We start from the raw sequence: 13,594 nt of genomic DNA on the forward strand, positions 1-13,594 counted from the left end.
TTAATTCTGCATTTATTTCAGAATCTTGGGTTTTTTTCTTTCCATTTATTTATCTATTTGAGAGAGGGACCAGACAGGCAGAGAGAGTGCAAGCTGGGGAGAGGGGCAGAGGGAGAGAGAGACAATCCCAAGCAGGCTCCATGCTCATCGAGGAGCCCAATGCAGGGCTCAGTCTCACAACCTCATGGTCTCAGGATCATGACCAGAGCCAAAATCAAGAATCAAACACTTAACTGACTGAACCACTGAACCACTCAGGCATCCTTCTTTCCATTTAATTATAACCTGTTTGACATAGATAAGAAACTAGAAAAACTCTATCCTAAAAGAGAATAGGATGTCTGTATAAAGAACATATGTGTCCGTGGGGCGCCTGGGTGGCTCAGTCGGTTGAGTGTCCGACTTCGGCTGAGGTCATGATCTCGCGGTCCGTGAGTTCGAGCCCCGCGTCAGGCTCTGTGCTGACCGCTCAGAGCCTGGAGCCTGTTTCAGATTCTGTGTCTCCCTCTCTCTCTGATCCTCCCCCGTTCATGCTTTGTCTCTCTCTGTCTCAAAAATAAATAAACGTTAAAAAAAAAAAAAGAACATGTGTCCGTATCTATAGTGAATTCAAAATAACCATTCCTTGAGTAAGTTGCAGCTATTATCTATGCTGAATTCAGCATGGTGCTGGTGTTCCAGGACTGAATAGAATGTACTCTGAATTTTTTTGTCAGAATCAGACTTCCAGAGTATGTGTTTCTTTAAGGCATTGGATCAACTCTGTAAAAGATACTTAACAAATATTACTTAATGACTTATTATTTTTAATCTTTTTAACTAGGGCCATTATCTTTTATTTTCTGTGACAAATGTAAAGTTCTGGCATCTTTCCCACTGCACTGACCCAAGTGGATTCTGTTTATCTTTTGGCCAGATGGACTAGAAACAAGGGGATAGGATGCAGAAAAAATGAATTTGCTATAAAATGAATCACTTGTGGCTTTGGAGTCTACCATTTGACTTTCTATCAGATTAGTGTATTGGATAGCTTATGATTTGTTTTTAAACTCTTATTTATGGATTATTTTCCTGCCGAAGATACTTTTTTTTTTTTTAATTTTGAGAGAGAGCGGGGGAGGGGGCAGAGGGAGAGAGAGAATCTTAAGCAGGCTTCATGCCCAGCACAGAGCCTGACACTGGGCTTAATCTCAGGACCCTGGGATCATGACCTGAGCCAAAATCAAGAATCAGATGCTTGGGGCACCTGGGTGGCTCAGTCGGTTAAGCGGCCGACTTCGGCTCAGGTCATGATCTCACGGTCCGTGGGTTCGAGCCCCGCCATCGGGCTCTGTGCTGACAGCTCAGAGCCTGGAGCCTGTTTCAGATTCTGTGTCTCCCTCTCTCTGACCCTCCCCCGTTCATGCTCTGTCCCTCTCTGTCTCAAAAATCAATAAATGTTAAAAAAAAAATTTTTTTTTTAAATAAAAAAAAAAAAAAGAATCAGATGCTCAACCAACTGAGCCACCCAGGCATCCCCAAAGATAATTTGCTGTAAGGGATGCCTGACTCTTTTGCCCTGAACATTTAAATTTGAAGACTTATTTCAAATAGAATAGTGTGATTTAGGAATACCACAGCAGGGTCACCAGTTTTTAAAACAGTAAAACATAATGCTTCCTGGATGATTGGAAGCCATTTTAGAATCTTGCAGGACCTTCAGGTCATTTGCATTAGTTATCAATTCGTATAAAAGTTGTATATGAAAGGTTTAGGGCATTGAACTAAATTTACTCTGATGTACTTAGAAACAACAAAAACAAAAAACCTTGTATCTCATTTACTTTAATATTCCATTTATGTGCTCATAAAAACAGTGTAGAATATAGGGGAGGTTTTTTAAATGGTTTTGCTTTCTGACTCATTCTTGAAATCAAACATTTTAGTTCTTTATTATCTGACTTTTTTTCAAAAATTTTTAAAGATTTTACTTTCAAGTAATCTCTCCACCCAGCATGGGGCTAGAACCCCCAACCCCGAGATCAAGAGTCACACTCCACCAACTGAGTCAACCAGGCACCCCTATTATCTGACATTTTAGACTTCCTAGTAATCTTCTCTGAACAAAAAAAGGTATGGGGGATTTCTGAACACTTGAAAAATTATGTATTCATAATGATCATGATGCAAGTAAATCTTGCATTTTAGTGTTTCTTACTTTACATAGATGACAGGATAGAGGACATCTTTTCCAAAAGAGTTTTTAAGACAGTCTTCTGAAGAGAATTAAAGTCTTCTGCCAGTGAACTAGTACTATAGAACAGAAATTTTATGTAATTTTGCATACATTTATCAACAGCCTAGGTATTTGTTAATCTTGGCCTGAAAGCCCATGTTCATGGTAAGACATAAATTTGAAGAATTATTTACTGTTGTTTTTTTGCATCAATGTGCTACCTTCCATCTTAGGTCTATCATTTAGCAAGTGTACGATTACGAGATTTATGTTTAAAACTGGATGTTTCAAATGAGTTACGAAGGAAGATATGGACATGTTTTGAATTCACTTTAGTTCATTGCCCTGATCTAATGAAAGACCGACATTTGGATCAGCTGCTTCTTTGTGCCTTTTACATCATGGCAAAGGTAATGTATAAGTTGGGGGAAGCTCTTTGCCCTAGTTACCCATTTTTGAAGCACAAAGTGAAAATCTTTTGCACTTAATTGTTAGTTTGTTCAAATGCCCACTGTTGTTAAGTAGTAAATTCCAGCTACTGCATCTATTCTCTGGACTCTCCATTTCATTTTGTAATAATCCGCTTTCCCACATCATAAGAATACATTGGTTGTAAAGAAATTGAAAAAGGTCTTAGAGACCATTTGTATAAATGGTTCTCCATACTGTTAATGTGAACATCATTTTTACTGCCATCGCTGTGACCCCTCTCATCTAATACTTTACAATAAAATGATCATTATGTTGTAGGTTAGTAATTGAGGCCCAGAGCTGAAAGTGACTTGGTCAGTTATACAATTAATAAATGGCACCCTAGGATTTCTTAATTTAATGAACTCATACTTCATAAAATAGCTTCTCTAATATACTGCTTTCCAGTGATTTTTTGCACCACCTCAGAAAAGCATTTTACTTTCTAGGTGCTACAACATGCTTTCATTCATAAAGTAGTGTATCTTACTTGCTTTTTAAAATTCTGATATACCTGAAACAATCATCTATAACTTTGGTCTGAACCATATTGACCACACTGGCAGTACTAGCAGATGTACATAGTTAAGACCTAATTCTTAAGCTTTTTGAGGCAGAGGACATGTTTTCAAACTCCTTTTGACTCTTCTCTCACAATGCCTTTAAGATCTCTATACAAAATAGAGATTAATAAATGTTATTACCTAATATTTTGTTTTTCCATGGAGTTCAGGCTTTGCCATTTTTAGCTCATCATTATGGAAGAACAGGTTTAGTGCTAACGGACAGTAAAGCAGAGAGAAGGAGTAATTTAAGTAAATTTTATAATAACTGGAAGGGATACTGTTATGGATCACCAATTCATTTCCTTCCTTTTGGCCACCACCATAACTTTTCTGTCTAAGCATTAGAAACCATATAGTCTGTCCTAAAATATTAAAAGCCTAATCCTGTAATAATTGTTCAGTTTTCTTGTGAATCACAATAAGACATTTTTTATCCTTTAGTAAGTGGCTACTTTACTTTTAAGAGGGTACTTTAAAAGTCAGTAAAATCAGAGACTGCAGGTGATGCAGCAGATTGGAGTTTTCTGGTATCATTCTTTTTATAAAAAGAAATGTATTTTCAGTAAAGTTATACCATAGCAATCTCAGTGCTTTTGATTAATGAAGCTATTAGCTGAGTCCCCACAGGCCACAAAGCTTGAACTTTAAAAGTAGTAAAAATCATAAATGGTAGTGGTTTTTAGTCATGGACTGGCCTGGGGTTAATGACTTTCTGCAGGACTGCTCTCACTGCCAACCTATAATTGAAGCTTTTGTTCAGAGCCATTTTTCTTTTAAGAGCAACTGATAAATGCAGAATTTACTTTTCCTTAGGTAACAAAAGAAGAAAGAACTTTTCAAGAAATAATGAAAAGTTATAGGAATCAGCCCCAGGCAAACAGTCATGTGAGTAACATTTTTCCTCCCGTCCAAAAATAGATTTGTACTAGTTCTCTGTTGACAAGTCATAGAAAAGGTAAACTTCTTTTATAGTTTTACTGTACTTTAGATTTTTTGGTTTAGTGGATATCATTAAACTCTAAAGAAAATTTCAGTAAAAGCCAGGAAATTGGCTGTTTATATACTCATCGATATATTTGCATATATTTGTCATGTGTTTTCCTATTCCATTTATTTGTTCATTTGTTGAGTGGGGACATTTTTCACAAAAAATCTAATGAAGGGAAGTGCCTGGGTGGCTCAATCTATAGAGCATAAGATTCTTGATCTCAGGGTGGTGAATTTCAAGCCCCACGTAATATACAGAGCCTACTTTAATAAAAAATCTAGGGGTGCCTGGATGGCTCAGTTGGTTGAGTGTCCAATTGTTGATTTCACCTCAGGTCATGATCCCAGGGTTGTGGGAGCCCCGCATCTGGCTTTGCACTGACAGTGCAGAGCCTGCTTCGGATTTTCTCTCTCTGCCTTTTTCTCTTTCTTACCCTCTGCCCATTCCCCACTTGCACACGCACTCTCTCTCTCAAAATAAGTAAACTTTAAAATAAATAATCTAATGAAAATCATCTATAATAATTCCTGGCTGGCTCAGAAGAGCACGTGACTCTTGATCTCAGGGGTCATGAATTTGAGTCCCATGTTGGGTGTAGAGATTACCAAAAAAATAAATTTAAATAATAATAATAATATTCTCTAATTGTGTGGGACTTGATTCTCTAATGATGTTTAAAATCCCGTGAAATTTGAGGATTAGCTCAAGTCTAGCTTCATTTGCCACCTACTAAGAATCTTAATGTTTGAATCTTTAAATAGATACCAAGCATATCTGATAATGTCATTTGATAATAGCCATGGTAAAAATCCTATAAAACCTTTCAGTCATGGAAATATAAAATGCTAGCCTAGTGGCCGGACACATAGTAAGTATTTAATGACTATTAGTTCCGTATTGTTATTATTACAGCTGAAGAACATAAAGTTGGGCTACCTTAAGGCTTTGACCACTCAGGAGCTTAGTTGCTGAGCTCTAGGGAGCATAATGACCTCTTTTCTAGCCTTGGTGATCTGCCATCTTAGGAAGAGAGATGTGATGTGATGTAGCTACTCAGATATCCCATGCTTAAGTACTGGTAGTCACACCCCCTTCTAAGAGAGCCCCACATAGAGTTTCACTTCTTTAAGCTCTAAAATACATGGAAGAGCCAAGTACAAGCATTTGCTATATCCTTTGATAGGCTAAGAGTGTCTGGACCTCTTCAGAAAAATCCTTCAGGAACAGATTCTAGAAAGGTCCAGATTATCCCTAAAGATCATTAAGGTGAAGTTAGTGTGGGTCCAAAGTGGACCGAGCCATAGCTTCCTAAATATCCTCTCATACCTACCACCCATAGGATGAGGGGAAATGGATTATGCCTTTCAGCTGTCTTGGAGGTAGGAAAGAATTTAGAAGAAGGAAGGGAAACAGATTTTCATGTGACCATCTGAAAGGAGATGGGAATGGGACGGGAGTAGGAAAACAAGCCTTAATGAGATCAAATGATTCTTATGCAAGGAATTAAAAGGAAGAACAAGCTCAGATATTTGAAGTTGCTTTTATTTGGCAAAACCTGCTCATCAGTGTTTAGTTTTTGTAAACTACAGTGGCAGTATTAGGTGGTAGGCTCTGTTTCCATATCCCCTCTACTAAGATGGTTGCTATAATCTATATTTACCAGCCTAGTAACATTTTGCCCTTGATTATCACCAATACAGACAAATACCTTTTAACTGGCATGATATTCTGTTCTTATTTTGGTTTTGCTTAAACTGTGCATCTTTATGACTTAGCAGTCTTTTTCCACTCTAACCTGTAGGTCTATAGAAGTGTACTGTTGAAAAGTATTCCAAAAGAAGTTGTGGCATACAATAAAAACATAAATGGTGATTTTGAAATGACAGATTATGGTAAGTTGCCCAATTTAATATTCTATATGTAATATACCTTTGATTACATTGTACATAATGCAGTGGATGTCAGGCATCATGGAGTTAGTGATGTAAGTGGAATGGATAATGCATATGTGAAAGCATTTGGGAAGAAACAAGTTTGAGATAAGTATGAGTCAGATGCCTCCATCCAAAGAGGTTGTGAGTTGAAACCATTTTTCCCCTATTAATTGTGCTTTAGAAGAAGTTTTGTGGGGCGCCTGAGTGGCTCAGTCAGTTGAGTATCCGGCTTCGGCTCAGGTCATGATCTCACCGTTCATGAGTTCGAGCCCCGCGTCGGGCTCTTTGCTGACAGCTCAGAGCCTGGAGCCTGCTTCAGATTCTGCATCCCCCTCTCTCTCCGCCCCACCCCTACTTGTGCTCTGTCTCTCTCTGTCTTTCAAAAATGAATAAACATTAAAAAAATTTTTTTGTTTTAAAAAAGTTTTGTAGTATACTTACAACATTAATAAAACACATAAAAGGCTCTTAATAAATTTTAAAAATAAATCTGAATTACAGGGGAAGTAAGGTAGCTGTCAGTGATCTGCCTGGGTGACAATTAAGGAAATGTCTTGTTCATTAATAAGTATATAAGTATTCTTCCACCACCAACAAAGCTGCCGTCCTGCTGTTACCATCATGATATGTAAGACTTGAGACACTAGGAAATTTTTTTCAAAGAAAGGAAAATCAGTTATTCATATTGTCAAGGTAATTATTCCTATGTTGATAAGCTGTAAAAATGCTTCTTCTGCCCATCTTTTCCTTGTCTCATCTTCCCATTACTTAATGTGTACGTGTGTAACCCATGTACTGTGATGTATTCTACAGTGTGGGACATTTAGATTATTAACCATTATACATAGCTTTGTGAGGAACATCACTGTAGCTTAATCTTTGATCCATATCCTTAGGATAAATTCTTAGAGAAAATTGCCAGAGTCAAGGACTCTTTTTTTAATCACGTAGATATCCGTGATCATTATGGTGTTTATTGGGATCTGAACTTTTAAGATCTTACTCACCAAAAAATTTTTTAATAACAATGCCCTAGAATCTGCCCTATTTAAGGATACATAAGCCAAGCTCAATTCTTTTGACATAGATATATTATTCCGGATCCTTTTCAAGGCAATGGAAGTGTATTAGACAGTAAAACTGAAAAAAATGCATATATATTATATATACGTACATATACATCAACTACAAACGTGTGTATAAAATACACACACACACACACACACACACACACACACACACACAGCCTTTCTATTTTTGTAACACATGTTGCTCATCTGTCCCAGGTGGTTTTTCTGTCCATACAAAACCAGGCATGTGGGGTGGGGGTAGAGACAAACAGGCACCAGAGGTTAGCTGGAAAATAATGTTCTCTATGAGAAACAAAGTAACTACTAGCAAGTATCTGGCATACAAGGAGCAGTGAAGTTCAATAGATACAGTATCTGCAAATGAAATTTGAGGTCAATGAAGGGTAGCTACTCTCTACAACCTAAAGGTTTCAAATCAACTTCTGTTGTATATACATTTATTAACTAGATATTTATTAGCAAGCAAACAACCATTTTTAAGATTTTATCCAATGGTGATGGCACAGAGCTGCACAAGTATCCAGTGATAATGGACTCAGGAATTCTGGCACCAAAAAGGAAAAAGTTACAGTGGAGGATACAGTCAGGCAAGTTTATGTTCAGATAAAGTATGTTAAAGTTTCTCCAGCTATGGTTGGATGCTATGACTTAAACATAACAAAGAACACCACATAGTGAAGAACAATTCTGGTTCTATAAAATTCTTAATTAGGTATAAAATGATTACTATTTAGAAAGCACACATAGTTTATGCATCCTATATAGGTTGTCCAAACACCCAGCTGTCCAACCACCACCTCACACATTAAAGGTTCACTTGAAGCACGTGCCAAGATTCCAGATTCAGGACTCTGTTAGCCTTAAAGCCAGGATCAAGCAAATGACATGCATCAGAGTTCAGGGCTGGTCTTCATTACCATCCATAATAGTAGAGCTCCACAGACTTCAGTGAATCACTCATCTGTATCATGATATTGTGGACAGTGTCTCAAATATGTTAACCAGTCTATTTAAGTACTTCTAATTTCCCCAGCATGCACCAACTTTAAGCATTAGGCTTTCATAACAGTCACTATTTTCATCAATAAAAACCAGATTCTTAAATTTTTAAATTGCTTTTTAATGTTTGTTTATTTTTGAGAAAGAGAGAGACAGAGTGTGAGCAGGGGAGGGGCCAAGAGAGAGGGAGACACAGAATCCGAAGCAGCCTCCAGGCTCCAAGCTGTCCGCACACAGCCTGACGCAGGGCTCCGGCTCACAAATGGTGAGATCATGACCTGAGCCAAAGTTGGCCGCTTAACCAACTGAGCCCCCCAGGCGCCCCTTGAATTTTTTTTTTAATGTTTATTTTTAAGAGAGAAAGAGCACAAGTGGGGGAGTGGCAGAGAGAGAGGGAGACACAGAATCCGAAGCAGGCTCCAAGCTCTGAGCTGTCAGCACAGAGCACATTGTGGGGCTCAAACTCACGAACCATGAGATTGTGACCTGAGCCAAAGTCAGACTCAATCGACTGAGTCATCCAGGCGTGCCCAGCCCACCCCTTTTTTTTTCAACGTTTATTTATTTTTTGGGGGACAGAGAGAGACAGAGCATGAACGGGGGAGGGGCAGAGAGAGAGGGAGACACAGAATCGGAAACAGGCTCCAGGCTCTGAGCCATCAGCCCAGAGCCTGACGCGGGGCTTGAACTCACGGACCTCGAGATCGTGACCTGGCTGAAGTCGGATGCTTAACCGACTGCGCCACCCAGGCGCCACGCCTTTTTTAATGAATAAAAACCCATTTCTTACATTGAGTATGTTAATTAGCAAAGCATTGGCCTTTGATTAAGATAAACCTAACAGAAACTCTTATAATAGCTACCTGTTGAGAATGAGCTTCCTGATCAAAATACCAATTCTTCACCATTATGTGAGCAGACCACCCTAGACTGGCATTATTGACTAGAACACTTGAGAGACCCAGATTACAGCTTAATCTCAGTAACAAATATAATACTCAAGTGTATAATGGTACACTGACAAGTTTACAGTACTTCCTCAGAGACTTGTTTTAAGGATTACAAAGAATGATGTAAGTATGATGTTTAACACAAGACCTGCTTATAGTAAGACCTCAGTAAGTAACAGCTATTACTTATTTAAGTTTTTTTTATTTTTATTTATTTTTTTTTTTTTGAGAGAGCGAGCATGAGTGGGGGAGGGACAGAGAGAGAATCCCAAGTAGGCTCCATGCTGTCAGTAAGAGCCCAATGCACGGTTTAATTCCATGAACCATGAGATCATGACCTGAGTGGAAACTCGGAGTCAGACAGTCGACAAACTGAGCCACCCATACAACCCTATCATTTTTTAAGCAGTATAAAATTTATGGTTTTTTATTAATGAATATTTCTCTTTAAATTTTTTTTTTCTTTTTCTTTTTCACGCTAATTTGTCTAAGGCCATATTCCTTATTTGCAATACTTTAAATGTTGTTGGGGTGCCTGGCTGGCTCTGTCGGAAGAGTGTGTGACTTTTGACCTCAGGGTCGTGAGTTCAAGCCCCATGTTGGGTGTAGAGATTAAACATAATAAAAACAAAATACTTGAAATGTTGAGTAGGTCACATTAAAAGAAAACAGTAAAAGCAAATTCTCTCATGAGACAAAAATTCTGTTTTCATATGAGATATATAATATTGGTAACTGCATATTGAAAATCAGGTAACTTTATTTCACATTATGCCCATCTTAAAATCACCAGATAGACAATGAAGATATAAATAGAGCACAGTTTTACTTGTTTTTATATTATGGTCATGCCTTTTAGAGTTCACAAGAAACTGCCAAAATATCACTGTTTGTTTGTTTTTTGTTTTTTTAAGTAGGTTCCACACCCAACATAGGGCTTGAACTCACAACCACCAGATTAAGAGTTACATGCTCTGCTGACTGAGCCAGCCAGGCATCCCACCAAGGTCCCAGAGAGTTTTAAATGTTTGGTTCCTTCAAAATAAATAGAGCCCATTACTTTATATAAATATTAATGACTAGAATTGGAATGACACACAAATCTGAAGACTGTGTATAGTCTCTGTGTCCAGAAATTTCTAATCAAAGGAGGACCTTAAATAATTTTGACTGATCCATGTAGTGAGAATAACCTACAACAGCTGTTACAAAGCCAATATGGCTTGGAATAGCATTTATTAGGATGGCAGTAGGTGTTACAGGGAAAGGGGACTGTGCATAAAAAATTTGAGAAGAAGGGCCTGGGTGGCTCAGCCAGTTAAGCGTCTGACCCTTGATTTCAGCTCAGGTCATGATCTTGTGGCTCATGAGTTCAGGCCCTGCATTGGGCTTTATGCTGACAGCATGGGGCCTGCTCGGGATTCTCTCTCTCTCTCTCTCTCTCTCTCTCTCTCTCTCTCTCTCTCTGCCCCCCTCCGCCAATACATAATAAATAAATCAATAAACTTAAAAAGTATCGTTGTGAAAAAATTCTTGCTGAAATAGTATCTAGAGAAAAGAGTATTAGCCTTGGGGTGCCTGGATGGCTCAGTCGGTTAAGCTTCCGACTTTGGCTCAAGTTATGATCTCCTGGTTTGAGTTTGAGCCCCACATCAGGCTCAGAACCTGGAGCCTGCTTTGGACTCTGTCTCCTTCTCTCTCTGTCCCTCCCCCACTCACACTCTGTCTCTTGCTGTCTCTCAAAAATAAACATTTAAAAAATTTTAAAAAAAAGAGTATTAGCCTAAGTACATGTATTTGTATTTCTCAAGTTTCCAATTTAATTTATACATAATATAGATGGGTTTCAAACATTTTCTAAAAACATTAATTGCTTTATATAAAGATTTGTGTTTACTTTTTTTTCCCCTTAAATTGGTTCCAAATCCAGCATGGAGCCCAATGCAGGACTTGAACTCACGACCCTGAGATTCACACTTGAGCTGAGGATCACCTGAGTGGCTCAGTCAGTTAAGCATAGAACTCTTGATTTCAGCTCAGGTCATGATCTCATGGTTTGTAAGTTCAAGCCTCACATCAGGCTCTGCTGTCTCTCTAAATAAATAAATGAACTAAAAAAACCAAAAAAGATCTGAGCTGAGATCAAGAGTCAGATGTTTAACTGACTGAGCCACCCAGGCGCCTCTGATTTTGTTTTTATATCATAGAGTTGTGATTCAGATCACCACTTTGTGTATTATAATACATCTGTCATAACCCTGAATCTTTTAACAGAATTGGAAGATGCTACAAAAACACCTGACTGTTCTAGTGGACCAGTGAAAGAGGAAAGAGGTGATCTTATCAAATTTTATAATACAATATATGTAGGAAGAGTGAAGTCATTTGCACTGAGATATGACTTGTCAAATCAGGACCATGTGGTATGTTTTATATTTTACTATGATATGAATATTCATAGTCATAGTTAGATTACTATAAGTTTATTAGATAAGTGTTTCAGAGTTAAAGTGTCACTGATGCATTTTATAGGAGAAAAAAAAATACCAGTAATTAATTAGAGAATGATTAAAACTATCATACAACACAGACCAGAAGAAATCAGGGAAATTTTATCCGTATTATGATTATGTTGCTGGAAATTATGTTAACATATGGGCAACTACTAGATGAGAATATGGAAAAAAGAAAACAATTCTGCTAATTTTTTTCTCTTAATTTTAATTTCTATTGTAATATGTATATATGAGATAAGTGGTTTTCTCAAGATAAAGAGAAAAGGAAATAAATAGGCCTGAATCATTAGTAGAGGCAACACTAAGACATTTTAATGCAGATTTGGCAGTACTAGCAGGCCTGTGAAAACATCATCAGTGTATAAGCTGAGGTTGGTTCCCAGGAGAGCAGACTTTAGTTGTAAGAGGAACCAAGCGAAACTGCATCTAGCCAGTAGCCATATATGTGTATTTTGTGTCTCCCTTTACATTTCAAGGAATGCGGTCTGTGACTATTCTCAGAGGCCATGACTATTCATTCAACTCCCATCAGTTCCACCTCCCCCTATCATGAATATGTCTGTCATGAGCCAATTGAAACTAGTTTTATTAGCTTCAGTTGAAGATGATGAAATTATTAATTAAGGAACCATCTCTATTTATTCCTAGAATGGAAACATTGTCGAGACTATTAAAGGAAAGTGCAGACCCTGCTTCCCTAATTCTATTTCTAAATAATTTGCATTTCAGTATAAAGTCTTAATCATTTCACTAACAAATTTGTTCCATGATGGACCCATCCTTCTGGCTCATAGAGTTCTGTCTCTCTTTTATTCTGCTATGGCTTTGGTTATGGGGCAGGAGGTGTATGTTATGTATATAGAGAGATTATCATTGTGTTAGAATATTGATTACTCTTTGCCTCTCCTTTCTGGCTTATTCCTATATACTATACTATACTCCTGGCTTATTACCACTTCTGGGTGTCTCAGAATTCTTCAGTATTTCCTGAAAGATGTAGGAAAATAAATTTTAGTTTATCTGTTAGTAACTCTTGAAAAACAAGGGGTAATGGACCATGTCTTTGCTTTTTTTCAGCCATTAATAGATTCTTATGGTGTAGCTGACACATAAGAAATGCCAATAAGAATAAAAATATGGGGGCACCTACCTAGCTCAGTTGGTAGAACATGCAACTCTTGATCTTGGGTTTGTGAGTTCAAGCCCCATGTTGGGCACAGAGCCTACTTAAAAAAAATAAAGGAATAGAAATATGGTGGGATTCAAAAAAGAACTTTTATCATACAAAATTTTACTTTTGGATTATTTCAGATGGAAGCTCCACCACTCTCTCCTTTTCCACATATTAAGCAACAACCAGGCTCACCACGCCGCATTTCCCAGCAGCACTCCATTTATGTTTCCCCACACAAGAATGCATCAGGCCTTACACCAAGGAGTGCTCTGCTATATAAGTTCAATGGCAGCCCTTCTAAGGTAAGGTGTTACAACAATCTATGTACTTGTGTTAAAAATTGGATTTCATATTGCCAGTTAATAATCTTTAATCTTGCTCTTTGTCTGAAAAATTACTAGTAATAAATATGAATTGGGGCACGTGGGTGGCTCAGTCAGTTGAGCGTCTGACTTCGGCAAATGTCATGATCTCATGGTTCATGAGTTCAAGCCCCACATCAGCCTCTGTGCTGACAGCTCAGAGCCTGGAGCCTACTTTGGATTCTGTGTCTCCCTCTCTCTCTGCCCTTCCCCCACTCACGCTATCTCTCTCTCTTTCTCTCAAAAATAAATATTTTTTAATTTTTTAAAACACGTAAACCCACAATATTGGTCTTCACTTTTGACTCAGACTGTTCTTTACACTTCA

General features: G+C 37.9%; 1 protein-coding gene and 1 long non-coding RNA gene across 6 annotated transcripts in view; one reads left to right on the top strand and one right to left on the bottom strand.

Annotated features, from left to right (window-relative positions):
* Window positions 1–13,594, top strand: part of RBL1 (RB transcriptional corepressor like 1) — a 60,855-nt gene that overhangs the window by 43,974 nt on the left and 3,287 nt on the right. For 3 of the 4 annotated variants that reach the window (XM_023251262.2, XM_003983544.6, XM_023251263.2), the window contains 5 exons: window positions 2,449–2,625; window positions 4,066–4,137; window positions 6,042–6,132; window positions 11,489–11,637; window positions 13,042–13,206. In XM_023251262.2, coding sequence (XP_023107030.2) covers window positions 2,449–2,625; window positions 4,066–4,137; window positions 6,042–6,132; window positions 11,489–11,637; window positions 13,042–13,206 — 654 coding nt within the window. The remainder of the gene's footprint in view (window positions 1–2,448; window positions 2,626–4,065; window positions 4,138–6,041; window positions 6,133–11,488; window positions 11,638–13,041; window positions 13,207–13,594) is intronic. The other variant, XR_006595202.1, reaches the window with a different exon arrangement.
* The window catches only part of LOC111559774, a 53,228-nt gene that overhangs the window by 21,478 nt on the left and 18,156 nt on the right, over window positions 1–13,594 (bottom strand). The gene's annotated exons all lie outside the window — the stretch shown is intronic.

Source organism: Felis catus, chromosome A3 (assembly GCF_018350175.1).
Source record: "Felis catus isolate Fca126 chromosome A3, F.catus_Fca126_mat1.0, whole genome shotgun sequence".
Taxonomy (NCBI): Eukaryota; Metazoa; Chordata; class Mammalia; order Carnivora; family Felidae; genus Felis; species Felis catus.